Here is a 26,736-nt window from a genome sequence, read left to right as displayed (position 1 = left end):
GCGCCTAACTAATTTGGCGCGTATATGAAAAATATTTTGACATGCCTGGTTTAGGTTTGAATGAGCCTATCAACTGGGATGAGATTGAGAAATTTGAGGGAGACACATGATTTGATGAGGTGAATGTTCACGCATCGAAAACCATGTTTGAAACAGATAATATGGCCCCGTTTGCTTTGCTGAAAAAATAAGCCCAAACACTGTTCCTGCTAATTTGTTGTGAGAGAAAAATACTATTCCGGCTGAAAAAACAAACTGAAAAATACGGATTTTAAGACAAGCGAACAAGGCCTATGTCTGGCTTTTGTTGAGGTCACGTTGACAAGAAGTCTTCGAATTATTATCAACTAGTAGAAGGCGCGCACCCTCGCGCGCGTAGGGGACACCAGGAAACATTTCGAAGATGGAGGAAATATGCTGGATGTATGAAAAAGACACAAGAATACCAGTTTGAGCATGGTACTTGGTAGTTCACATCCGAATATATGTATGTAGTTCTTTGAAGAATGAACGGAGAGTGGTTAAGTAAACAGCTGGTACATAGTCGGTGCCATTACACAGCCATAGTAGGCTACTTGAAGCTGCGATATGATATACAAAGATCAGTTCGAGCGTCATTTTTTTAAGTAGCCTGGGTTCTTTTTAGCCTGGGACTGTTCCTATATACATAGGGTGGACATGGTAAGGGAACGACGGGTGCCTTTGCCGTTGGAAATATAACCATTCGCATGTCTTGAAAACGCTAGAGCAGGCATCTTGCTGGTTGCCGTCAGTCACCTGCTATAGGAAGGAACATAACGAATTAGTAAACGTTAGGGAAGGAATAGGTTAATTATATCTTCTCCCTTTTTTTGGAGGGGGGTGGGGGGGCAAAGTACAGTAGCAGGCTGGGTAGGAAGAGAGCAGCATTTTGTCATTAAGGTGTCATGATGGGTCTTTTTTTTGTTTTTACACATGATAGTTTTTAACACTTAGGCTGACATAATTTTTTGTAGGGATGTATGCTTTCTATTATAAATGTAGAAGTGTGAATTTTTAAAAGTCTAAGAAGTACTAATATATGCTAGAAGAAAAGGGACCCTAAACCAAAAACTGCAAGTAACGAATGACAAAAATATTTAGCCAAAAGATGAACTGGCACATATGATGAATGGCACTAACTCAGACATCGAAAACCGACAAAGAGGAAGGCGTCTTAAAAAACAGAATTAGTTAATTTTTACCTAGAATGGGAATAGCTCCACAAACACATAGAATTCATAAGCATGTTAGCTGGTGACAGGCCGCGGCCTCAAGGATAAAGCACGGGGGTGAAAAAGCAAGGCACATAAAATACATAAGAAGAACACTATGATTCGGAAAGGAAGCAACACAAATGATGTCACTTTCCTTTCCCTAATATATGCAAACAACTGGCACATGGTAGCAACCTGGAGAGTAATTACCTTGCAATATTAAAAGCTAATTGTAGATGATTAACTTTGGAAAACTGAAGAGACATGCTGCAAGAGAGATTTTTTCATGCTTTCAATTTACACTATCTAAAGCACCAACGAACATAAGTATCGTAACCTAGCCTGCATATGTTGGCTAAATATAAAATATCGTATGATTAAATGGCTTGTATATATGGCGTCAGTAATTACCATAAGCATGGAGAAATAGATGAATAGCATAATGCCAGAAAAAATAGTAGGTATATTATACAATTGAAATGACACTGCACCTCTGATCTTAATGAATCAATGTTCATAAGAAATTGTAATTAACAAAATACTTCTACTTGATAAATATGTGGAATGAGACATCTACCAGCTAGCCAGTACCAACTTCTCTGCCAAGAAGGGAACCAACAGGACGAAAACATTGCACTATAGTTTGAAAATTTATCCTTTCAAAATCACAGCAGGCATGTGTGCTGTATAGATTAAAAAAAATCATTTAGCGTAAATAGTTTTGTCACAGCAGTAAAGCACGTAGATTTTTTCATTAGAAGTGTAGGACAAGGGAGCAGATCATTAATTCCAAAACATTAGATCATTCAGTTACCTGAGCATGAGTATAGGAATCTCGAACGAGAGTTTTGAAATTCACTACTACTCTGCATTCTACATGCTGTGGTTGGTACCCACAGTAGAGGAAGAACTATTGAAAGAAAGAATAAACAGCCTGGTCCTGAAGAACTATTGAAAGAAAGAATAAACATCTAAGCTGACAATAGCACACACAAGAGTAAAAAATAAAGGATGAGAGAAAGCTTGAAGGCGCTAACCAAATCTTAGAGAATTTAGGTGCAGAGAACCCACCCAAACCTCAACTCCAGATGATTCAGACCTACATGGAGCATAGGAAAAAATATTGGAAATCATATATAAATATCTTCGAAAAGAGATAAAAGAAACCCCACATACTACTAAAATAGAGAATTGCACTGACAAATAGAACTACGTACACAACAGACCTAGTTATTAGGTAGAAAGAGCATCTAAAAAATAGCAAATCATAGTGTATAGGTATATAGCTTAATCGAAATGAACGATGCCAACCACACAATTTGTTATCCAGTATGATAATGAGTAAATGTATAAGAAATCTGTAGCAAGATGGTGTTACAGTTAAATACCATGACTGTTGTCTTATTAGAATACATAGCTGTTGGATTAGAAGCCACCCTTGTTGTTTCACTGGATGTGTTGAGCTCAAGCAGTAAGCATATATTTGCAGTAAACGGCCCAAACAACTTTACTGAACCAACCAAATTGTTATAAGATCTCAAATAACAGGCATCCCACAGACACAATCATAGGAGAAGCACAGCAATCAAGCGGCAATGAACAGAAACAATTGTTGGAAGCATTTACCATACTATTTGTGTCATCTCACAGGAAAATAACAATTACTTTGACAAAAGAATGGAACAATGGTTTTCAGATAAGTCAATAAGCTACGATAACTTTCTCACTATTTTAAACTATCAGTATATATTTGAAAAGGACAAATGGATTTTGTAAACCCATGTTACTGAATAACAGAAGAAATAGAATCTATGAAGCAGAGTGCACAGTAGAACTTAGAGGTATTAAGAAAAAAACATTGGAAGAGTTTTTCTTACCAAGAGTGGCCATTCTGCCCCCTTTTTTCATGATAGAAGTAGATTTGCATGGCTTTAGATAATTTACTTTGATCACTGAAAGAAAATATGCCACCCTCTCAATTGAAAATAGGAGAGTTGACATCATCGCTGATCCAATGCAGCACTGGGAAAAAAATGGTGTGCATTAGCTCCATACCTCAACGTGCTCGTAAATTCAAATCGATGTGACTAATAAACTAAGAATGCAATATCCTTGGCAAGAAAATATCACTGTAATAAATACAATGGTATGATTACGTAGTAGGAAACACGGTAATTAGAGGCATTCAATTGATGTAATCCTTCAGTATAATATAAGGCATATTACCACATCACGGCAAGCATATAGCCACATGTGGTAATTTAATCTTAGGATGTACAAATCAGTATAAAACACATTAGTAAATCGAAGCAAAGAACACAGCGTATCCATGGTTTCTTTTTCACACTTGACACCTAGTTATGTCGAAGCCAAAAGCATGTAAAGGACCTGGCTTTGGTACAAATGGAATGAACCTGTGAACCTGTAGCAATCAAGAGAGGGAAATAAAGAGAGAAACATGTGTCTTGTCTCACCTGAGAGACGGCAAGAAGCGAATGGAGCAGAGGGCGGGCTGCGCCGCAGCCCAGGGGTGCCGTCGCGCCCCACCAAGGCGCGGGCCTAGCTGGCACGCCGGGATGCGGGGGGTGACGATGACGCACCGCGCACTGCCGGCGCGTGGGAAGCGGGGAGGTGTGCCGATGCAGGAGCATCCCGTCGCGCACACCTTCTGCGGCCATCCGCGCCGCTGCACTGCTGCGCTCGCCCCGGGGGAGGGGGCGCCCACGCCACCGCACCGGTGCTCTGCCGGAGAGGAAGACGCCACGCACAGCCGGGTACCTAGGGTTTCCTGTAGCGCAGAAGCACCTAATGCCGGCCGCGCGCGAGGCATGGAGGCGTCCGCGTTCGGGCCCAGCCTGTGCGTTGGCACGTCGAGAGGGAGGGAGGAGAAGGGGAGGCGTGGGCGCTCGCAGCGGCGCGAGCGGCGGCGGCGCACTGCGGGAGAAGCACGGGAGGAAGAGGAGTCGAGGACGAGGCGGAGAGGCAACGGCGTTGCTTTCTTTTTTTCCTGGAAGGATGGGATGGGAAAGGAGAATTGGAAGCCAGTATATATTTGTTGGCCCAGGTCTGAAGGAGAAGCCGGATAGCAGCGAGAAAAGAAGAGAGGAAGAGATGAGAAGCCGAGAAAGTAAACAAAAGCAGTAGAAGCTGCTCTCGGTAAAATCCGATCCTATAAATCTGGACCGTTGGACGCGAGATCGAGCGGACAAAAAAAATACCGTAGACGTGGCCGGTGTCTCCTTCTTGGAGTCCTTGCGGGCTTGTCTAGTTAAATGAGTGGTAAACAGACCGTACCACCCATTAAAGTGTTTTATCTTCTCTTCACGCCCATGTTAAGATATTACTCCATTCATCCCAAATTATAAGTCATTTCACCTTTTGTAGGTGCGGTGACAGCTCCGGCGAGATCCTACCATGCTACGACGGGACGGTGGACAGTGGGTGAGAAGACAAACGCCGTCGCACAGAGAGGGAGAGGAGCGAAGGGGCCACCAGCGACGGAGGGACAATCGAGCGTGAGGAAGAAGGGGGCAAAGAGAAGGGCGTTCGTCCGGACACTAGCCGCACCCAAAAAATGGTGCACGGCTTGAATTCTCGGCGTGCGCCAGTCGGATCTGCGCCTCGTCGCTACAGCACGCTCCTCTCCTCAGAGCACATTCTGTCTGCCGTCTGCCCGTCATCATCGTCTCACCACGTTGTACGTGCCTTTTGAAAAGTATCGGCGCCTTGTGACACAAAAAAGAAATGAACAGAGCCTCCATTCTGAAACCAATCGTCAGTGAGTAAACCACGTGTACGGCGAATCCACCCATTTCGAAACCATTACTTTCAGCCATGGCTTATCAGCCAAGCGAAGCCCAGGGAACAGGCATAACAGTGGGCAGGCAGACCGTGAATGATAGAACCTGGGATTAACAGCTGATCGAATAGACTTTACACGTGTCAACTACGGCACGAAACAACGCCATCGGCAACAAAAGGGTGATTAGCCACTATGGATAATTGGATATACAATATCTGCTATCTGGCGTTCTTACACCAATATTTTCAGTTGCCAACAAATGTTCGTAGTCCCACACCATGTTGCTCATCTTTGCCGTTGTTTCGACAGAGGGCCAACCGCAAGGAGAATCTTCTTCCTCGGGCCCTGAGTAAAACAAAAAACAAAAAAACATCCTTCACAATCATGTTCAACTATATGAAAGGTAATACAAACAATTGGCTCAGCAAAAAGGATTTTTTGAGATTGTTCAATGTCTAGAGGTAAGGTTAGAAAAGAATCAACTGGAGGTGCACAAGGCACACTAGCATAGAAACAGAAACACTATACAAAACATTGTTTTTTCATTGTATAAAACAGTGGTCTGTGTCAAACACGTTTGCACCTGAAGAATGTTGGTGCTTGCTGAATCATGTTTCCTGCTTTAAGGCAAGAAAACCAATCAACTGGAGAATAGTGGTGACTAGGACACAGGCCTGCTGATAGATTCATTACTGAGATGCACTTGGTAGATGTACAACAAGCACAAGGACCTATTTTACTTTGGGAAGATACGATGCAGCTTGAGTTAATAACATCATGGGTGACAATTTTCAGAAAAAAAAAATTCTAATGCAGCCACTCTTCCCGACAATAGTTGGAACAGTGGCTAAAAGTATAGGCCCAGGTTGCATCTTTTTTTCCAATCTAGAGAGTTGAGACTTACTCCCTCCATTCCAAATTATGATGTTTTGGCTTTTCTAGACACATACATAGATTTTGCTATACACTTAGATATACACTATGTATGGATATATAGTTAAATGTATCTAGAAAAAACAAAACGTCTTATAATTTAGAACTGAGAGGGAGTATTAACCTAGGTTGTGCTTCAACGCATTAATGTTTATTATTAGATGAACTTGCTAGAAGAGGTATTAAGGCCTCTTGTTTAGGAAGAGACTTAAGAATAGTTGTCTTCTGCCTACATTTTTAGCCATATATATTCTCATGATGGATGTATATGACAGGCGTATGCTTGGAACAACAAAAGCATGCAACATAGTAACCCGTATTTAAGATGAGTTCTGAGCTCCATTTCTACTGAAAGCAAAAGAAAAAAAAAAGAGCTAATGATTGACTTTGCTAATAGAAATATTATGATTCAACTTTTTGACAAAAACATGAACAAAGTGGCCTGTCAAATTCATGCTTCAGGTGAACTTCAGCTAGAATCTCTTACTCATAATATTTAATTCAATTTAATTACTAGCAGAAATAGTACTGGGTAGCCCAAAAACCATGTAAACTCTAAAGTTTTCTGCACATATGGTCACATCTTTGCACACAATTTGGCATGTGATGTGGAGGCGCCAGTACCAAAGGCATCCCAGGGCGCGAGATGCTGCCAGGAGTGCAGCAATAGAGGTGCATGCAGCTGTGATCAATAGCAATTAGTAGCAAAGTTCGGCTAGGCGGCGACTACGCGCGCTTAGTCGCTGGGCAAAGCCCGTCGCCGCGACTAGGGGCATAGTCGCGCATCGCGGCGCTAGGCGGCGCGGAGGGCGGCCAAAGGGGCCTGGAGCTGGACTGTTGGAGGGCAGGGGCCGCCGGCGCCGGGCTCGAGCCAGCTGGAGCTGGAGCCTGGAGGGCAGGGACGGCCGGCGCGGCGCTCTGCGGTGGTGTGGCCTGCACCCTGCGCCTGCGGGATGCCGAGGCCAGGATGGGATGGGCGCCTGGGCAGCGGCACGGCGGGAGGGCTTGGTGCGCCGCGGAATGGCGTGCGGCGCAGCGCTGTCCGGCTAGGTGGCGCCGACAGGCGGCTGGCAGGCTCCTCGCCTCCTCCCGTGCGGCAGCGCGGGTGCGGCTGCGGGCGCGCGCTCGTGCGAGGGACGGAGGGAGGCGGATAGGAGCAGAGGCGGAGGGTTAGGTTTGCTGTTGCCTGGGCCTTCATTATTGGGCTGAAATTACATGGGGTATGTGGTGTTGATGGCCCAACGACTAGGGCCTAGGCCCTAGAGGCCTAGGCTGCAGATCCGCCCCTGGTGTTGTGCACTTGTATTACTGTCCTATCCACTTGTATTGTAATTACCAGCTGCTGATATGGTGTGCTCATGGATGGGAGGCTGCTAAAATCATCCAGATAAGTCACAACTTAGTGTTTTCTATTTTTTTTATGAACAGCTAGCTATCTATTGACTAATTTACTAACTACTAGTTATATACATAATATATATATATATATAATTTATGGCTATATTGCCAAAACGCCTAGGAGCGCCTAGGACCGAGTACTCCCGACTAGGCGCTAGGCAATGGGTTAGCGCCTAGATTCCGCCTAGCGCATAGCTGAACTTTGATTAGTAGATGGTTGGGGATTAGTAGTTATGGCTGCAGCGATAGAGGCGCATGCAGCTGCCAGAAACACAGCAATAAGAGCATGCGGCTGTAATCAATGAGAATTAGTAGTATGGTTGAGAGATTAGAGTTAATGGTGGGGAGAGAAATGAGGAGCTAAAGGCTGGGCGCCTGAGCAAGGGGCTGGGCGCCTCTATATATACCCTGTAACCAGTTTATGAGGAATCAAGCAATGAACAACAAACAATCCAGTCACACCCAAATATTCTAGTCTCCCTCCACGCCGACTTTGCCCGACCTTCCTCTTGGCAATGGTTATCCTCCATATCCCCGATATGAACTAAGGTTCATAACAGGCAAGTCCACATTCTAATACGTTCATCATCTACGAATCTGTTGACTTGAGAAATTTAGCAGATGCACAAGTGTCCTTTTGAAAAAAAAGAGGGGCGAGGGGGCTATCATCCTAAGATTGTATTTGTTTTTTCCGTAGGGATGCTAATATGCTACCATAGTGTTAAACAAAAATTCAGTAAACTTCCAACCTACCATTGGTACCCCCATGTCTTTGAGGTCGCTCTCCCCCATTTGCCTCAATGCAGCCATATCCACCTGCAAACAAGTAAATAGTATGAAAAAAAGGTACTATTGTCATAATAATCACTCAAGTTATTCCTTATTGCTTTAAACATGAATGAATATATAATCTCATAAATTCAAATATATGCTTGAATGGGCTGAGAATGTCTGGATCTGGCATAAACTTTACAAAATCATTGGTAAGTCTTAAACTCCGCCTATGGTGGGGCGCCTTTGGTGTCCCAGCATAGCAGGTCCCAAGCCCTGGTAAAGGAGGAGGGATGTGTTAGGCGCGGCGAGTCAATGTAAAAACTTAGCCACTTTAATAGAGATGAAACCCAAAAGAATCCCGTTGGGGCGTAACCCTCTTAGCGACGCGCCATGTCGGAACCCGGGTATGGTGTTAAATGAGCAAGGGTCAGGTCGTCACCCCCGTGACGCGCCGTGTCACGATATGGACACGGTGTCAAGTGAGCAAGGATCGGGTCGTCGCATCCTCAGTGGTGCGCCACATTGGCGCCCAAGTGTGGTGTAAAATGAGCAAGGGTCTTCACACCTACCCCGGTGGGTGCGAAGGGTAAGGAAGCTAGTCGAGCCAACTAGGATTCGTTTATGTAGCTGGAATGTAGGGTCCCTTACAGGTAAGTTAAGAGAGTTAGTGGACACAGCGGTTAGGAGACGTGTAAATATCTTATGCGTCCAAGAGACTAAATGGAAAAGGCAGAAGGCGAAGGAGGTGGACAATATCTGCTTCAAGCTCTGGTACACAGGGACAACTTCAAATAAAAATGAAGAGTTTTAATTGATAAGAGCCTCAAGGATGGTGTGGTGGAGGTGAAAAGGCAAGGGGATAGGATCATCTTAGTTAAACTTGTCATTAGTGATATGGTCTGAAACGTAATTAGTGCGTATGCCCCCAAGTAGGCCATGATGAGAGTGCTAAGCGGCTTTTCCGGGAAGACTTAGATCACTTGGTTAGAGCTGTCTCTAGTAGCGAGAAGCTCTTTATAGGAGGTGATCTTAATGGCCATGTAGGTACATCAAGTGCAGATTTCGAGGCGGTTCATGGGGGTTTCAGATATGGTAGTAGGAACCAGAAGGGAGAGGAAGTCTTAGACTTCGCCATAGCTTTTGATCTGATGATAGCTAACACTTTCTTCCGTAAAAGACAGTCTCATTTAGTGACCTTTAGTAGCAGCCAGTACTCTAGTCAAATCGACTTTGTCCTTACAAGGAGGGGTAAACGAACATGCGTGGACTGTAAGGTGATACCTGAAGAATGTGTGGTCGCTCAACACAAGCTGGTGGTGGCTGACTTCCGCTTTCTGGTGCAAGCTCGTGGGAACAAACAAGCTAGGGTTGCTAGAATGAAGTGGTGGAAATTAGAAGGGGAGGCATCAAAGGTCTTTAAGGAAAAAGTCATTGAAGAGGGCCCTTGGAATGATGAAGGCGATGCAAACAGCATGTGGGAGAAGATGGCATCATGCGTTCGAAAGGTTGCTTCAGAGGTGCTTGGAGTGACCAAAGGGAGCGGATGCGACTCGAAAGACACTTGGTGGTGGAATGAAGATGTGCAAAAGGCTATTAAGGAAAAGAAGGGGTGATATAAGCGCTTGTATCATGATAGGTGTGCAAACAACATAGAGAAGTACAAGGTGGCAAAGAAGAACGCAAAACGAGCGATGAGTGAGGCAAAAGGGCGGGCCTATGAGGACCTTTACCGACGTTTGAGTACGAAGAAAGGAGAGAAGGACATTTATAGGATGGCTAGGGCTCGCGATAGGAAGACAAGGAACTTCAACCAAGTCAAGTGCATAAAGAATGAGAGGGAGAAGCTCTTGGTGAAGGAGGATGAGATCAGACATAGATGGCAAGAGTATTTTGATAAATTGTTCAATGGTGAGAACGAGAACACCACCGTTCAGCTGGATGACTCATTTGATGACACTAACAGGCGCTTTGTGCGGAGGATTCAAGAATAGTAGGTCAAAGAAGCCTTGAAAAGGATGAAAGAGAGCAAAACGATGGGCCCTAATGGTATCCCAATCAAGGTGTGGAGATGTCTCGGGGATATAGCTATAGTATGGCTAACCAAGATGTTCAACAATATCTTTCGATCAAACAAGATGCATGAGGAGTGGAGAAGAAGCATATTGGTACCAATCTACAAAAACTAAGGGAGATATCCAAAGTTGTACTAATTATTGGGATATCCAAAGTTGTACTAATTATCGGGGAATTAAGTGGATGAGCCACACTATGAGGTTATGGGAGAGTCATCGAGCAGCACTTGCGAGGAACGACGCAGATATCAACAAACCAATTTGGTTTCATGCCCGGAAGGTCAACCACAGAAGCAATCTTCTTAATAAGATAAGTTATGGAGCGGTTTAGAGAGCAGAAGGACCTCCACTTGGTTTTCATTGACTTAGAGAAGGCTTATGACAAGATACCAAGAAATATTATGTGGTGGTCTTTGGACAAACATAAAGTCCCATCCAATGTTTTTGAGGCGCCACGGCGAGGCGCGGCGCCCGACCCCCTTCACAACGCCTAGGCGTTTGTGGCGGACGCCTAGGCGACGCCATACACACATTTATTAGGCGCCATATGATCATCTTAATATATATGCTACTAAAATTCAGAAGCAAATCATACCTTAATATTGCAAGTCTTAGCATGTAATACCATAATAAATTAGCTACCAAGAGTGCTAGTGCACAACATAATAAAGTAGCAAAATAGCAAATCTGAAATCTCTCATCACTCAATAGCAACAAATTAGTTTCTAATATCATAATTGCTGGTAATGGAAGATGTACTCGCCATTGTGCTATTAGCTGTAACTGTTAAAAACAAAGAACTCGAGCAGTTCCAGTCACCTCTCTGTAACAAAGCATGAGAGACAGGGAAAGAAACAGAGCAAGAGGGAAGAAAACAGAGGAAGAGGAGGGAAGCAGATGGCTGCAGAGGAGGGGAGGGAAAGCAGACTGCAGAGTACACGCCTCAAATATTTGGGAAAGCAGAGGAGGTAGGAGGGAAAGCAGAGGAGACGAGAGGCATACCAGGCGGAAGGGGAAGTACCCGACCAAGGCAAGGCAGAGCAGGTGCGGACGGATGTGCGGACTCGAGGCAGAGGCAGAGTCGCGATGTGCGAAGCAGGGGCGGCCGGCCGGTGGACTGGAGCAGAGGAGCAGCCAAGCGGAGCTCGAGGTAAGCCCGCCGCCTTCTCTCTTCCTCTTCCGGTCGCCCGGTCTTCCTGCCGCCTTTCTCTTTTCCTCTCCCCTCGATCTCAGACGTGGCCGCGGGTAAAGGCCTCGCACAGTAAATTTCCCGCGCGGAAGGGCCTATCTACTTCCCGCGCGGTCAATTTCCCCCCTGCGCAGTCGATTTCCCGACGCGCAGCCACCGCGCAGTCGATTTCCTTTTGCGCGGTCGATTTCCCGCGACCGCGAGGGCCACGGTCTTTTGGCGCCCTTCCCCTCGCGAACTGGCATCCGGCGTCCGCGGCGAGCTTGTAGGCGTCCGCCCGACGCCAAACCAGCCCTAGGCGACGCCTAATGCAATTAAGCGGACGCCATACCACTCCAGGTCGTGGCGCCCCCGACGCCCAGCCCCTCTGCCACGCCTTGTCGCCTAGGCGACGACTAGGCGACGCCTCAAAAACATGGATCCCATCAAAGTACGTGACCATCATCAAGGGCATGTACAACAATGTTGTGATTAGTGTTCGAACAAACGATGGTAACACAGATTACTTCCCGATTAAAATTGGACTTCATCAAGGGTCAGCCTTAAGCCCGTATCTCTTTGCCTTGGTAATGGATGAGGTTACCAGGAACATACAAGGGGATATCCCTTGGTGTATGTTGTTCGCTGATGGTGTAGTGTTAGTGGACGAAAGCCAGGCAGGAGTAAATAGGAAACTAGAGTTATGGCGGCAGACCCTTGAGTCTAAAGGTTTTAAATTGAGCAGAACTAAAACTGAATACATGATATGCGACTTTGGCGGAGTTGTACAGGAGAAGGAAGATGTGAGTTTGGAAGGTCAAATAGTGCCTAAGAAGGATACCTTTCGGTATCTGGGATCGATGCTACAGAGGGATTGAGATATTGATGCGGACGTTAGCCATAGAATCAAAGCAGGGTAGATCAAGTGGCAACAAGCTTCTAGCATTCTCTGTGACAAGAGGGTACCACAAAAGCTAAAAGGCAAGTTCTATAGAACGGCGATTAGACCGGTTATGTTGTATGGAGCAGAATGTTGGCCTACAAAGATTCGACATGTTCAACAACTGAGTGTTGCAGAAATGCGTATGTTGCGATGGACTTGCGGTCACATAAGAATAGACCGAGTTCGGAACGATGATATACGTGATCGCCTAGAGGTAGCACCAATTGAAGAAAAGCTTGTCCAACATCGGTTGAGGTGGTTTGGCCATGTCCAAAGGAGACCTCCGGATGCACCAGTGCATTGTGGAGTCCTAAGCCAAGCTAATAATATGAGGAGAGGTAGAGGAAGACCGAAATTGACATGGGGGAGGCAATAAAAAGATATTTGAAAGCTTGGGATATACCTAGAGATCTATGTTTGAATAGAAGTACTTGGAAAGCAGCTATTGAAGTGCCTGAACCGTGACTTGGGGCTTTTGGTGGGTTTCAACTCTAGCCTACCCCAACTTGCTTGGGAGTGAAAGGCTATGTTGTTGTATTGGTAAGCCTTAGAATATCCCATTTGAATATAGCAGAAAATATGAAGCCAAATCAGTGAATAGATACCATGCAAGAATAATTGTAGAGGGCAAAGAAAAAATAGCAAAGCGCCAACAAATTAACAAGCTTTCAGAAAACATTGATCTCTTCTAGGGAGCACAAGTTCATAATTCCATGCAAAGGTACAAGAGAGAAAATGTAATGCATGATATTTACAAAGAAAAAATATTTAAACAGAATGAAACAAATAAAGAAGTAGTCAAAGATTACCTCCTCAGCCTGAAAGAGAACAAGATACTTCTCAAGACCCAACGAATTCAGCAATCCAGTAACTGTAAGCGGGGCTTCAGCCTGCAAAGTTGCAGAGCAATGCCATTAAGCTTCAAGTATGATTGTATGAACATCAGTATGGGAATGCATAACCATATCTAACTAGTAAAATTCCAAGACTACAGAAGTTGTTATTATAATAATTCGGATGTGGAACCTAGATGCCTAGATAACCATGAACAAACTTAACAAATGTTAAAAGGTTGCATCCTCTTCAAAGTGTTTCAATAAGTTATATCAGATGTATCAACGAATAGTCATGCCTGAACAATGTTAACTTCAGAAAGTTGATGGTGTTCTAAATTCTAAGAAGTTTGTTCATACTACCAGCAAATAACCACACAAATGAGCAAATATACATCTGGAACCAACCCAAATAACAGCATTAAAAACAGGCAGATGTGATTTCAGAAAGAATTTGAAAATGCTGTGCACAAAAGAAAGGAATTTTGCTCCAAAATTCCCTTTATGTTTCCTCAGAAGCATCAGTGAATTAGGGTCTATGAGAGGAAGTACAGATACAAACCATAACAGGGGCCTTAGGCAGAGCTGCACTAGATGGAGTGATTCCATTAGTTCTCTGTACTGTATCAACAGAAACGGTGGATTTGCCAGCATATGGTTGACTCCTTGACGTGTCAGGAGCATCTCTTGTAATGAAACTTTGAGGTCTTGAGGAACCGGCAGATATAAGGGGTGGCATGGGCCTAATCTGATCATAAGCTATCGGTGGAGACACATCACTCCGAACACTTAAAATCCTTTCAGGTGATCTGTGCCTCAAACCATCGTCTGTCCATTTGGGGTAAGATTTTCTTGAAGAGTCCAACTTTAACAAATTATCCACACTTCTTGCATAAGGACCTCGACTTACAACAGAAGAGTGCCTTGACCCTAGGACATCCTCCCTCGAAGAATATCTGGACCTTAACTCTGGGGGCTCATCTCTCATCTCATAACTAGCCCTTGATTCTGCAGCATGGCCTCTAGAATCATATCTTGGTAACTTCTTATGATTTCGGGAAAGCTTTTCACGGAGATCCATTCCATTCTGCTCTGCACCACCATTGCTCCTCTGTAACAAGCCTTTCCTCATGAGTTTCAGTCTCAGATCATCCTTGCCAACCAGACGATCTTCAAATATTTTGCACGCCAATGCAACAGAGTAAGTAGTGCCAGATATCTTCAATTCAAGCCCTAGTGAATTGACAAGAAGTTAAGGTTTATCATCACCTGAACCATCATCTCCATGTGAGCTATTACTTTCTGTCGCTCGCCTGCAAAGTGAGAGTGGAACCACAGGGAAACCAATTACATTTTACAGAAGAAAAAAGGCAAGGAGTGACCTGTTTGTAGTGACAGAATGTAACAAAATGAACACAGTAAATGGAACCACACATCCTATGATCTCAAAGGCAAAAAAGGGGCAGACCCAGTGCCGAAGGCTCCCACATGAGTGGGGTCTAGGGAAGGGAAAAACCGAGGCAAGCCTTCCCCCCGCAAAATCTGCGGAGAGGCTGCTTCCAACCCATGACCTGGTGACTCAGTGAGACAGCTCTCACCACTGCACCAGGCCTGCCCTTCATGATCTCAAAGGCAAGTGCTTCACAAATATATAGGATAAACTAAAAACAGGGGGCATGCAGTGCAGCACACAATTGAATAGAAGGACGACATTGGTGTGCATGTCCATATATTCCATATATATAGATAAGCTAAGAATTTGCTAAATTATGAACAAGAGAAGTAAAGATGATACCATAAATTAATACACATCTGCTTAAGGTTATCACAAATATGTGCATCAGAAATCAATTGTAAAATAGTTATTGTTAGTAATAGTGCCATAGTTGTAACCCAAATACATAGGCTACATGGCAGAGTGATGGAGTTGACACTAATGTATAAACTATGAAAAGCATTTAGTTTGGCGTGATTGAAACATTGTAATGAAGCTGAAGCCATGGCCCACAACTGGGAGCGAATTACCACGAAGGAACAAACTCTGTCCCTAATGATATGGAAAGAATCCTATGTATATTAGATCCTTTGTACTCCCTCCTTCCCAAAATAGGTGTCATTCTCGCTTTTCAAGGGGTCAAATGCTTTTAACTTTCACCAAATATATAAAAGGGCGTACCCAGTGCAGAGAGCTCCCGCTCTATGCGGGGTCTGGGGAAGGGTGTTAGTGGCAAGCCTTACCCTCGCTTGTGCAATGCGAGGAGACCGCGACTCGAACCCGGGACCTTCCGGTCACAGGCGGTAAGACTCTACCGCTTGCACCAGGCCCACCCTTCTTTCACCAAATATAAAAAAAAAATATTAATATTTACAGTACATAATTAGTATTATTAGATAGATCGATGAATCTATTTTCATAATAAACTTATTTGAAGATACAAATACTGCTAATATTTTTTACAAACTGACTAGCACAAATACCATAGCAACACTTATTTTGGGACGGAGGGAGTATATTACAATGTAGTTCAAAACTTTGAAGCCTATACAAAGGATGGAAATAGCAGAACCAAGAAAGATACCTTTTGTTTCTCTGCTGGCTTTCATAAAAATCAGAATCAGACACATTACTTCCTAACCTATCCCTCACAGATCGCTTTTTCCCTGACGATGGCACTTCATCGTCGTTAATATCATCAGACATAGCCCTCCTTTTGACAACCTAAGGAGAATAAAATTAAGGTAATCTTGTAAAGAAGGTGATATCAGAATTCATCGAGGTTTGGGAAAGATTAAGGATGAAAAAAACATGTATGCAACACAGAGTCATTGGCATCAGTCAGCTACTCAGCTAGCATTTCACATCATGGAAAACCTTAAAACCGATCTTGTATACTTTATCAAGTCCAAGATAGTTTCCAAACAAATCACTATAGAGAAAATTGAAGAAAAAACATGCATAATAAGCGTGAGTGGCTTCACTGCTAATAATTAAATCATACTAATAAGTAATGATATGGTGTGCATATATGTTCTTTAGACATTACAAATAACAGCATAAAAGATCTGAATGCCGAATGTGCAATTGTGCATACAAATGATTGGTAATCTTCGATATGACCAGCAGGTACAACTGTACAAGTAAACACTACTACAAAGGGTGTGCCCTAAACAAAACTTGCAAGAGAACATTCACTGTACAAGCTTCTATTGTTTCTCCCAATGTCAGAAAAATTCTACTTTACAGTAATTCAAGTGCTACTTATCTCGTATACACATATTTAGCAACATAAAAGAATAAACCTAATCTGCGTCAACAGATTCTGCCCCTCCACATTTAACTTTGCCATGCCCTCGTTACGATTCACAACCATTTCCAGTCCCTCTTAATCTCTTATGTATCTTGAGTAGAAAAACAAATAATATCATTGCAGGAGATCCAGAGATTTCTCTACTATATACCACAACATTGGAACACCCATACAGGTACTTCTCGTGTTAGCTCGACCCCCCACCCCAACCACACTAGATAGAAACTCAAAGCTACCAAGTGGGTAGACACACATAGATTAAGCCACCTTCCCAAAATCACACCATCATCCCTTGATTTGAGGTACACAGCAACCCTCTGCAATCAACAACCAAATCCAACACCATGCAACCAACCTTTGACACACCAAATCGCATAGGATCCCTCCTCCCTCCATATAATATCTGATACCCCGCGCACTAGACCCAAACTCAGGTTAACCAATGCTATACAGACCTCTACCAGAACATCGGCCCTGTTTCTCTCTTGACGAAAAATCTGCTCTGATACTAATCGATCAACATTCAAACCCTGAACGATGCCATAGGCAAATCCGCAAGACCACGCTGGCTGGCCTTATAAGCACGGGTTGACCGAGGCTGGACGGCTCACCTGACCGCTGCGGCCGAGGGTGATGGTGACCTGGTGCCTCGAAGACGCCGATGAGGAGGCCATCTCCAGCGCCGCCGACGCACAGAGGACGGCTTCCGCCGGAAGCTTAGAGAGGCGCGACCGGGAAGGGGCAAGGAGCGGCTAGGGTTTCGGGGGAATGAAGATCGGGGGCGTGCGCTGAGAGTTTACCGGCGCGGCGCTCGGGAGTCGGGACGGGGGAGGGAGGGGCCGAGGGACCCGCACATGTTCGCTTGCCGTATCCTGTTTTTCTCTCCGAACATAGGCATGGTTTAGATAAAAAAAAATTTCACACCAAACTATCCCATCGAATCTTGCGACACATGTATGAAATATTAAATATAGACACAAAAAAAATTAATTGCACATTTTAATTGGAAATCGCGAGACGAATGTTTTAAGACTAATTAATCCATAATTAGCCATAAGTGCTACAGTAACTAACATGCGCTGATGATGGCTTAATTACGCTTAATAAATTCGTCTCTCAGTTTTCAGGCGAGTTATGTAATTAGTTTTTTTATTAATAACCAAAAACCTCTTCCAACATCCCTAAAACATCTAATATGATATCTAAAAATTTTTATTTCGCGAGCTAAACGCAGCCATAATAGCATCAGTCCCCCACAGACAAACGGTTAAGCGAACCGGTGACGCTGCCCAGTGCCCGCCCACACAGACGCAGGTACGTGCGGGCCTTTTTGCGCTTTCCAGATTTCCAGATTTCGACCGCAGTCTATAACTTTTTTATATTATAGTATCTCACTCCTGAAAGAACGTAACTATGTATTACGTATCACAAAAAGTTGCTCATGTTTAATTAAGTTTTTAGTGAATAATATTCATATTTATAGCTTTAAATTAATTTATTATAAAAAATATTTTATAATTAATGTAATGGTATTTATTTAGTATTAAAAACATTGATATTTTTTTATCTTACTAGCAAATATACTCGTGCGTTGCAACTGGGAGAAAAAAACTATCAAGCATTCATGCAAAACGATGACGTGAATGGTACATATCTACTTATGTTTTATCCTTTTATAATTTATTTTATGATGACCGTGATATCCATAATATAAGTTAATGCTAATAATAAATAACAATGTTTTACTAAACCAATATCAAATTGAAATACACCTTGGTATATTTTTTCTTTCATTACAAAGCACATAATTATTTAGGTATAAGTATATCATAACTTTAATTTTTCATAATACCCATGTATTTCTATGACTCAATATCAACCTTTGTAGTTTTTTTATGCATCATATCAACCTACGTAATTTTTTTGTCAATATGTCAAGAATTTGTCTGTCCACTAGGTGATTGAGACTTCTCTTGAATTTTTAGACGGCAGTCCTCGTCAGGAATTACATGAATACATTTGTATATGTTTCATTTCATTAGATAATAATATGCGAAGTTTCTTGTTCATAAAATATTTAGTTGTGGAGCAAAATTGGTTTGGCATTTTTATGATTTTTCTATGATTTTGACGAATTTTGCAATATCTCTGTTTTTATAGAAAGAGAAAAACGAAAGAAAAGGAAAAAAGCTTACATGGGCTTGGTCCAGCCCACAACGAAGTCGGTCCAACTGGAAGGATTAACCCAGGTCAAAAAAGAAGCCCACCAGAAGAGGCACATTTGGATCTGGACATTTTACATTAGGAACTCTGATATATTTCAAAAACTATTAAGACCCTATCACCTTTTCTTTCTCTCTAGTATTTTTACATCTAGAACCCCATATTTCTTTCTATTCTCTTTCCTACTCCTAATCTCAGTTGGCAACGAGATCGAGACCGAGCCGGTGATTGAAGGAGGAAGAGGTAGAAAAAAATACGATGGAAATTTTGCCTTTTTATTAGGTCAAACTTAAGGTACTAAAACGTGATACTGTGCTATAATTATATTCTGGGACGGAGGTAGTATATATTATTATTATAGTTGATATCATTAGTAGTACAAACGCATTTTTACTGTATATGCATACTAGGTATTTCCATATATAGTACAAACATATTTTAGAGTAGTACAAACACATTTTGTACTGTGTATATATATTACACAGATTTTAGAGTAGTTGATATCATTACTGTATATATTTTTTTTGTAAAACTGTATAGTTTGCTGTTCATTTTTTATTGTTTGCTTTATATAATACTCTAGGCCTGTTCGCTTGTTTGAATTCTGAAGTAATCGGATGGTTTGGAGAAATGCTGAAAGAATTTGTGAGAAAAACACTGTTCTGGATGAAAAAATAAGCGGATCAAGCTGAGTTTAAGGGCACGCGAATGGGGCCTCTATGTTGCGCATTGGGATGACAGATGTCAGGTGCACTTACTAATGCAGCGATATCCTCTGTGTTTGTAAGTGCAATCAAGCTCTATTGTAGGTTTTGGTATTGATGACCACCAAATTAGAGAACTAATAAGATTTATCAAGATGATAAACAGGGAATCAAAGAATGAGGATAATGAACAGGTTGCAGGTGTCCTAATTACAAAAGATGACCAGACCTAGCTCAAAGAAGATTTAAATTCTTTTATGTTTTGAATTTGAGTTTAGGGAAAGCCATACTATTAAGAGGGATTTTAGAACAGTTGATCAACTATTGAATCAGATGCTCAAATTCACAGATTTACATTCTCCCACCTAGTCAAACACAGCCAGCCAAATTTGATATCATATTACCTGTTTTGGCTAGGGCGACAGTGTTGCCCTGTTAAGAGCGGCAGTGCCATCCTTAACTGACCGTTGGGCTCGGGAAGTATTTATACCCTTCAGGTCCGGCCTACAACGGTCATCTTCTCCACTGAATCATTCTGCTCGAAACTAGACAGAACTAAAGCTCACCTCTCTCCTCCATTGTTGCTCCTCCATCCCTCAAGCTAATCATTGATTCTAACCATCAAAACTTGAAAGAAAAGGCAGCAAAACTCGATTGGAGAGAAGATCCACTTATTCTCAAAGTCTAAGAGCATTTGGTTCATGTTTGACTGTTAGTTCTAGAGTTTGTTACTCTTGAAGCTTGCTCTAAGCTGGCTAGGCATCGCCCTTGTGCTTATCAACTCGTGTGGCAGCCTTGGGAGGTTTGTAACCTCATTCGAAAGCTAAAAAATTACCTCTCACTTCAAGAGTTCACTCTCTTGACTTAAGAACGAGGGTAAGGCAAGCCCTTGTAGCTTCCTCAACAATGTGGACTTAGGCAAACCTTAGTGGTGAGCTGAACCACGGGATAAATCTTATGTCTTGCGTGCTTCATTTTTACTATACTTGTTGTTTATCTTATTGCTAGCTGTTGTTAGGGTTTAGTTGCTCGATTCACATTTGTGTGAAGTTTCTGTGGTATCCTGTCTTCGAACTGGATCTTAAAGTAACATTACAGGATTAAGCAGCTAGTGGGATCAGGTTCATCTCTGTTAAATCTCAACTGTGTTAGATTATTTTTCATAGAGCGGCAGTGCCGCCTTCTGTTCTAATAGAGTTTTGAGTTGAATTTTTATACGTCTATTCATCCCCCCCCTCTAGGCCTTCTTTGTCTTCCTATAGATCCTACAAGTGGTATCAAAGCGAGGTTGCTTCGTATACGCTTCACCGCGTGAAGTATGGAAGAAGGAGAAGGTTCGAAGACCGTTCGTGTTACGGACGCAAGTGGTGTGCACGTCGAGGATGTTGGCAGCAGCAGCGAGCTGTCCATGTCCACAACAAGTGATGCCACCATCAAAGAACCTAAGACTATTGATGCCGAAAGAAGAAAGGTAAGAAAAGAAAGAAAAGCCGCAAAGATCGCAACAAGAGAAGCTAGAGAAAAAAAGAAGGAAGAGCAGCGGCTCAAAGACAAAAAGAAGAGAAAAGAAGCTAGAAGAATCACAAGAGAGGCAAGAGCTAAGAGAAAGGCGGCAAGAGCTCAAGAGCAAGAGAAGAATGAGTATGATGCATCATCTAGTGAGCTCTCTAGTAGCTCAGACGATGGAGATGATGATGTGTCATTCCATACTTCAAAAGATAGCAAGGAGGTGAAGAGCAAGGACAAAAAGAAGGATAGCAAGGACAAGGGCAGCAGCAACAACAAGAACAAATATGCTGTCGTATCCTTTAATTATTCTTATTTGTCTAACCATAACAAAAGGTCTTTTGTCAATGTACCCACGGGCAAGTTGCCTCATTTTGATGGGACAAATTTTGCCAAGTAGAAGCACTTGATGAGTGCCTATCTTGTAGGTCTTCACCTCGGTCTTTGGGAGATTGTGGTGAATGGATTACAGCCACTGGAAGATCCCAAAGCACCAACAAATGAAGAACTAGCTGTTGTCCATCTCAATGGCCAAGTCACAAGTATTCTTCTTAGTGTCTTGGATGGAAATGAGTATAACCGAGTGATGAATGTCAATGTTACAAAACAGATTTGGAACACTTTGCATCTAGCACATGAAGGTGTTGATAAAGTAAGGAAGGCAAAGATTGATTTGTTGATGGCCAAGTTCAATAGGTTCATGATTGTAGATGAAGAGGGTCCACAAAAGATGTTTAATAGATTGATGACCTTGGTGGGCAAGATTAGAGGCTATGGATGTGATGAGCTTGATGATGACAAAGTGGTGAAGGTTATGTTGGAAGCCTACTCACCAAGAAATAAGATCTTAGTCACCTTGATTAGGGATAAGAAGAAGTTTGAGCACTTCACACCTAATGATGTGCTTAGAAGATTGTTGACATTTGACATGCAAAGAGAAGAAGCTAATGAGATGAGAAGACTTGGTGAGTTGCAAGCCAAGCTAGAAGGCATGAAAATCAAGGAAGTAGCTCTCAAGGCTAATAAATTAAGCAATCAAGGCATCTCCAACAAGGCAAAGGGCAGCATGCAAGCATCAACAAGTCACCCCAAGGAAATCAAGTCAACTCCACAAAATGATGATCCAAGTTCATCCTCAAGTGAAGATGAAGATGATGGAGCTGATTATATGAAGATTGATGACATGGCTTTGTTCATGAAGAGCTATCACAAGGGGTTGAAAAAGAATAGGTATAAAATAGTGCAAAGAAGGTTTCCCAACAAGAAGAAGAGGACTTGCAACAATTGTGGCAGCACGGAGCACTTCATTGCTAAGTGTCCCTATGACAAGAAAGAAAACAAATACAAGAGGGACAATAATGAAGACAAGCACGAACACAAAAAGGGATACAAACAAATGGGAGAGGCACACATTGGGCATGAGTGGAACTCAACTAAGGAGTCAAGTGAAGAGGATATGAAAGTTGCAACCATGGCTATTCAAAAGTCATCCTCTACATCAAGGCTCTTCAACAACATGTCCGATGATGATGACCACCGCTCCACTCATGTTTGTCTTATGGCAAAGGGTGAGAAGGTAAAACAAAGAGCCAAATCTCCTCCACCTCCTAGTGACATCTCTAGTAGTGAACTTAGTGATTCTAGTGATGTTGAGAAATATGCTAAATTGACTAAAAAGTTAGATTCTAAGATCAAGCTCTTTATTATGAATCTAATGGAAGAATTAGAAAGTGTCAAAGCCGAGCTAGTTGATAGAGACGATTATCTTGAGGAAACCGAAAAGATGTATATTGGCTGCAAGGAAGCTCTTGAGTTAGAGAGAAGTGAGGTGGACTCTTTGAACAAGGCCTTGGCCAAAGAACAAAGAGAACACGCTCTCACAAAGAAGGCAAATATTGCATTCAATGACAAGTATTGTGTCTTAGTTGAAAAGCACAACAAACTTGAGAAGCAATATAACCTTCTATGTGAGAGCACCCCACTTCCCTCCAACATAAACGACACTTCTATTCCATCCACTAGTCAAGGATGTGGAAATTGCTATAATCTTGACTTAAATATTCATTCCACTAACCTTGCAAACTTGGAGGTTATGAAAAAGGAGATTGCTAGGCTCAATGCTATGTTAGAAAAAGGTGCATGGAAGGCAAGAAACATGCTAGTGGTAAAGGTGAAAAACCAAAGTGGCCACAATATAAAGATGGAAGAAATCCATGCATCAAAGATGGTCTTAGACACACTCATGGAGGTAAAACCAATGGGAGAAAGGTAATTAATGGATATGAGTGTGTTCAATTCATGAGCAAAGGGCAGATAGGTCTACACAGATGGTGGCACAAGGTCAGCCCAGAGCAGCACTGTGACCTATGGCCAGCAGTGCCGCTGTGAAGGGCGGTAGTGCCACCCCCATAGAAAAGGGAAGACCACCTCCTACTCATCTGCTCATGTCAAGCCCAAGAAGAAGGTGTCTCATCCAAAGCAAGTTGTCCAGAAACCAAAGAAATCTATCTGGATCACTCCAAATAGATATGCTTACCAACCAAAGGCAAAAACACCTCCATAATGTTTGGATTCTAACTTTGTTTTGCAGCACAACAGCAAGGGGGAGGCATTTGCCAAGTTTGTTGGTAATAGTCAAAATGTTTATCATAATACTTTCATTTGGGTTCCTAAAGTTCTTATGACTAACATGCAAGGCTCCAAGAATATTTGGGGACCTAAAACTAGGAACTAAACTTGTGTCGCAAGCATACTCCTCTGGTGGGTCAAGTTGGGTGCTTGACAACGGCTGTATAAATCATATGATCGGAGAAAGGAGTATGTTCTCATCATACTCCCTAACTGCAAATTCAGATGAGAATATCATATTTGGTGATAATTCAAAAGGGGATGTGATTGGACTATCAAAGTAGCTATTACACTTGATCATTCAATTACAAATGTCTTACATGTTGATTCCTTGAAGTACAATCTGTTGTCCGTCTCTTAATTGTGTGAGATGGGTTACAATTGTCTCTTCACGGATAAGGGTGTGGAAGTCTCTAAGAGGAAGGATTCCTCTATTGTCTTTACGAGTCACCTCAAGAACAAGCTTTACCTAGTTGATTTCAGCAAAGGGAAAGCTAAGCTTGAGACTTGTTTAGTGGCAAAATCTAGTATGGGTTGGCTATAGCATCGCCGACTAGCTCATGTTGGGATGAGGAACTTGGCCAAACTCCTAAAAGACAACCACATCCTTGGACTAACCAATATTCAATTTAAGAAAGACAGGATTTGTAGTGCTTGCCAAGCCGGAAAGCAAGTAGGTGTACCTCACCCACCAAAGAGCATCATGACCACCACACAACTATTATAGTTGATTCATATGGATCTCTTTAGACCGGTTGCCTACTTAAGCATCAGGGGTAACAAATATGGTCTAGTTATTGTTAATGATTATTCCCATTTTACTTGGGTGTTCTTTATTTATGATAAGTCCCAGGTGCAAGAGAAAGTCAAGATATTTATGAGAAGGGCACAAAGGGAGTTCAGTCTTTCTATCAAGAAGATAAGAAGTGACAATGGGACCGAATTCAAGAACACTCTAGTTGAAGAGTTTCTTGATGACGAGGGCATCAAGCATGAGTTTTCAACTCCTTACACCTCTCAACAAAATGGTGTAGTAGAGAGGAAGAACCGTACACTTCTTGATATGGCAAGGACAATGCTAGATGAGTACAAGACGTCGGATCTCTTTTGGAGTGATGCCATCAACACCGTTTGCCATGCAATCAACCGCCTCTACTTACACAAAAAACTCAAGAAGACTTCATATGAGCTTCTAACCGGTAATAAACCAAATGTGTCATACTTTAGAGTATTTGGGTGCAAGTGTTTTATACTTAACAAAAGACCTAAAACCTCTAAATTCACACCTAAAGTTGATGAAGGCATTCTTCTTGGTTATGGATCAAATGAGCATGCCTATCGTGTCTTTAACAAAACCATGGGTAGAGTTGAAGTCACGGTAGATGTGACATTTGATGAATCTAATGGCTCTCAAGTGGAGCAAGTTGATTCATGTGTTGTAGGGAAGGAGGATCCACCATGTGAGGCAATCAAGCAAATGGCTATACGCGACATTAGGCCATAAGAAGATCAAGCCACTGATGATGAGGATCCCCAGGCTATTGCTGCACAAATTTCCGTTGACGTACTACACCAACAAGGGCAGCACTCACCTGCTAAACATCAGTAGGGCGATAGTGCCACTCATGAGGGCGATAGTGCCACCCCATCTACCTCAGCAGCAATTCCTTCAACTCCTACTCCACCACCTCAAGGACTCAACCTGGAGCCTATCTTTGAACAAGAAGAGGCTAAAGGTCTAGAAGAGGAGCAAGGAGGTGTTGAGCATCCAAGGCTACATCAAACTATACAACAGGATCACCCCATTAACAACATTCTTGGGAGCATTCAAAAGAGGGTAACAACTTGTTCACATTTAGTAAATTTTTGTCAATATTACTCGTTTGTTTTCTCTTTGGAACCTCTCAAGGTAGAACAAGCACTTGAAGATCCGGATTAGGTCATGGCCATGCAAGAAGAGCTCAACAACTTTGAGAGAAATCAAGTGTGGAAATTGGTGGAAAGGCCCAACATAAATGTCATTGGTACCAAGTGGGTCTTCTGCAACAAGCAAGATGAAAATGGTGTGGTAACTAGAAATAAGGCAAGATTGGTGGCCCAAGGCTTCACTCAAGTAGAGGGCTTGGACTTTAAAGAAACATATGCACCGGTGGCAAGACTTGAAGCAATCCGAATGCTTCTAGCCTTTGCTGCCCATCATGACTTCAAGTTGTACCAAATGGATGTCAAGAGTGCATACCTCAATGGCCTAATACAAGAGTTGGTGTATGTGGAGCAGCCACCAGGATTTGAAGATCCCAAGTTCCCCAACCATGTCTATAAACTCTAAAAGATGCTCTATGGGCTTAAGCAAGCACCAAGAGCATGGTGTGAATGCCTTAAGGAATTCTTGCTCAAACAAGGCTTTGAAATAGGCAAAACTGATCCTACACTCTTTACTCACAAAGTTGGAAATGATATATTTGTGTGCCAAATATATATCGATGATATAATATTTGGTAGTACTAACCATGTGTATTGTGATGAGTTTAGTAGGATCATGACTAAGAGATTTGAGATGTCTATGATGGGTGAGCTAAAGTTCTTCCTTGGATTTCAAATCAAGCAAATGAAGGAAGGGACATTCATTAGCCAAACTAAGTACACCCATGATATGCTTAAAAAGTTCGACATGGTGAATGCCAAGCCTATTAAAACTCCCATGCCAACCAATGGACATCTTGATCTAAATGAAGAAGGGAAAGCCGTGGACATCAAGGTATATCGCTCCATGATTGGCTCTCTACTTTACTTATGTGCATCTAGGCCGAACATAATGCTTAGTGTGTGCATATGTGCTAGATTTCAAGCCAACCCGAAAAAGTGCCATTTAGTAGCTGTTAAAAGAATCTTGAGATATTTAGTACACACTCCTAACCTTGGCTTATGGTATCCCAAGGGCTCCAGGTTCAATCTACTTGGCTATTCAGATTCTGATTATGCCGGTTGCAAGGTAGATAGAAAAAGCACTTCGGGGACATGTCAATTCTTGGACGGTCCCTAGTGTCTTGGAGTTCTAAGAATCAAAATTGTGTAGCCCTTTCCACTACTGAGGCCGAGTATGTTGTAGCCGGTGCATATTGTGCTCAACTACTTTGGATGATGCAAACCCTTCATGATTTCGGATGTCAATTTACCAAAATTCTACTCTTGTGTGACAATGAAAGTGC

At 42.6% G+C, this 26,736-nt stretch overlaps 2 protein-coding genes across 14 annotated transcripts; both read right to left on the bottom strand.

The window, feature by feature from the left end:
* Positions 1-614: 614 nt before the first annotated feature.
* On the bottom strand, positions 615-4,253 carry LOC136498280 (uncharacterized). Of its 12 annotated transcripts, none has more exons than XR_010769556.1 (7): positions 3,710-4,253; positions 3,113-3,257; positions 2,624-2,745; positions 2,273-2,334; positions 2,050-2,101; positions 1,813-1,918; positions 615-780 (listed from the first exon to the last, which is right to left on the bottom strand). XR_010769556.1 is itself a non-coding variant. In XM_066494230.1 (5 exons), exons 1-5 carry the CDS (start codon positions 3,911-3,913, stop codon positions 770-772), a joined length of 483 nt encoding a protein of 160 aa, XP_066350327.1. In that variant the 5' UTR covers positions 3,914-4,253; the 3' UTR covers positions 623-769. The 12 variants fall into 12 exon arrangements, 2 of the variants coding, with proteins under 2 accessions (XP_066350327.1, XP_066350326.1); XR_010769550.1 differs by having other exon boundaries at positions 618-780; positions 2,050-2,183; positions 2,624-2,684; XR_010769549.1 differs by having other exon boundaries at positions 620-780; positions 1,813-2,183; positions 2,624-2,684.
* Positions 4,254-5,004: 751 nt separating this feature from the next.
* Positions 5,005-17,324, bottom strand: LOC136496604 (uncharacterized). 2 transcript variants are annotated; one of them, XR_010769088.1, is made up of 8 exons: positions 17,078-17,324; positions 15,738-15,877; positions 14,428-14,471; positions 13,721-14,328; positions 13,135-13,215; positions 8,342-8,415; positions 8,122-8,184; positions 5,307-5,382 (listed from the first exon to the last, which is right to left on the bottom strand). XR_010769088.1 is itself a non-coding variant. In XM_066492323.1 (7 exons), the coding sequence occupies exons 1-7, from the start codon at positions 17,138-17,140 to the stop codon at positions 5,323-5,325; spliced, it is 1,059 nt and encodes a 352-aa protein (XP_066348420.1). In that variant the 5' UTR covers positions 17,141-17,324; the 3' UTR covers positions 5,005-5,322. The 2 variants fall into 2 exon arrangements, 1 of the variants encoding a protein (XP_066348420.1); XM_066492323.1 differs by lacking the exon at positions 8,342-8,415 and having other exon boundaries at positions 5,005-5,382.
* Between the last annotated feature and the right edge of the window lie 9,412 nt (positions 17,325-26,736).

This window comes from Miscanthus floridulus, chromosome 12, assembly GCF_019320115.1.
Source record: "Miscanthus floridulus cultivar M001 chromosome 12, ASM1932011v1, whole genome shotgun sequence".
NCBI classification, from domain to species: domain Eukaryota; kingdom Viridiplantae; phylum Streptophyta; class Magnoliopsida; order Poales; family Poaceae; genus Miscanthus; species Miscanthus floridulus.
The sequence above is the reverse complement of the archived record's forward strand: the minus strand, read 5'-3'. Positions and strand labels throughout refer to the sequence as shown.

Bases quoted from the DNA above. Each gene is read 5' to 3' on its own strand.
- LOC136496604 (XM_066492323.1), bottom strand. From the start codon at position 17,140: ATGGCCTCCTCATCGGCGTCTTCGAGGCACCAGGTCACCATCACCCTC. The intron at 15,878-17,077 runs GTGAGCCGTCCA...TATTCTCCTTAG, and splicing joins CCCTCGGCCGCAGCGGTCAG to GTTGTCAAAAGGAGGGCTAT. The intron at 13,216-13,720 runs GTTTGTATCTGT...GCAACTTTGCAG, and splicing joins TGCCTAAGGCCCCTGTTATG to GCTGAAGCCCCGCTTACAGT.
- LOC136498280 (XM_066494229.1), bottom strand. From the start codon at position 3,913: ATGGCCGCAGAAGGTGTGCGCGACGGGATGCTCCTGCATCGGCACACC. The intron at 3,258-3,709 runs GTGAGACAAGAC...TTTTTTTCCCAG, and splicing joins CGCTTCTTGCCGTCTCTCAG to TGCTGCATTGGATCAGCGAT. The intron at 2,184-2,272 runs GTTAGCGCCTTC...TTCTTTCAATAG, and splicing joins CCTAAATTCTCTAAGATTTG to TTCTTCAGGACCAGGCTGTT.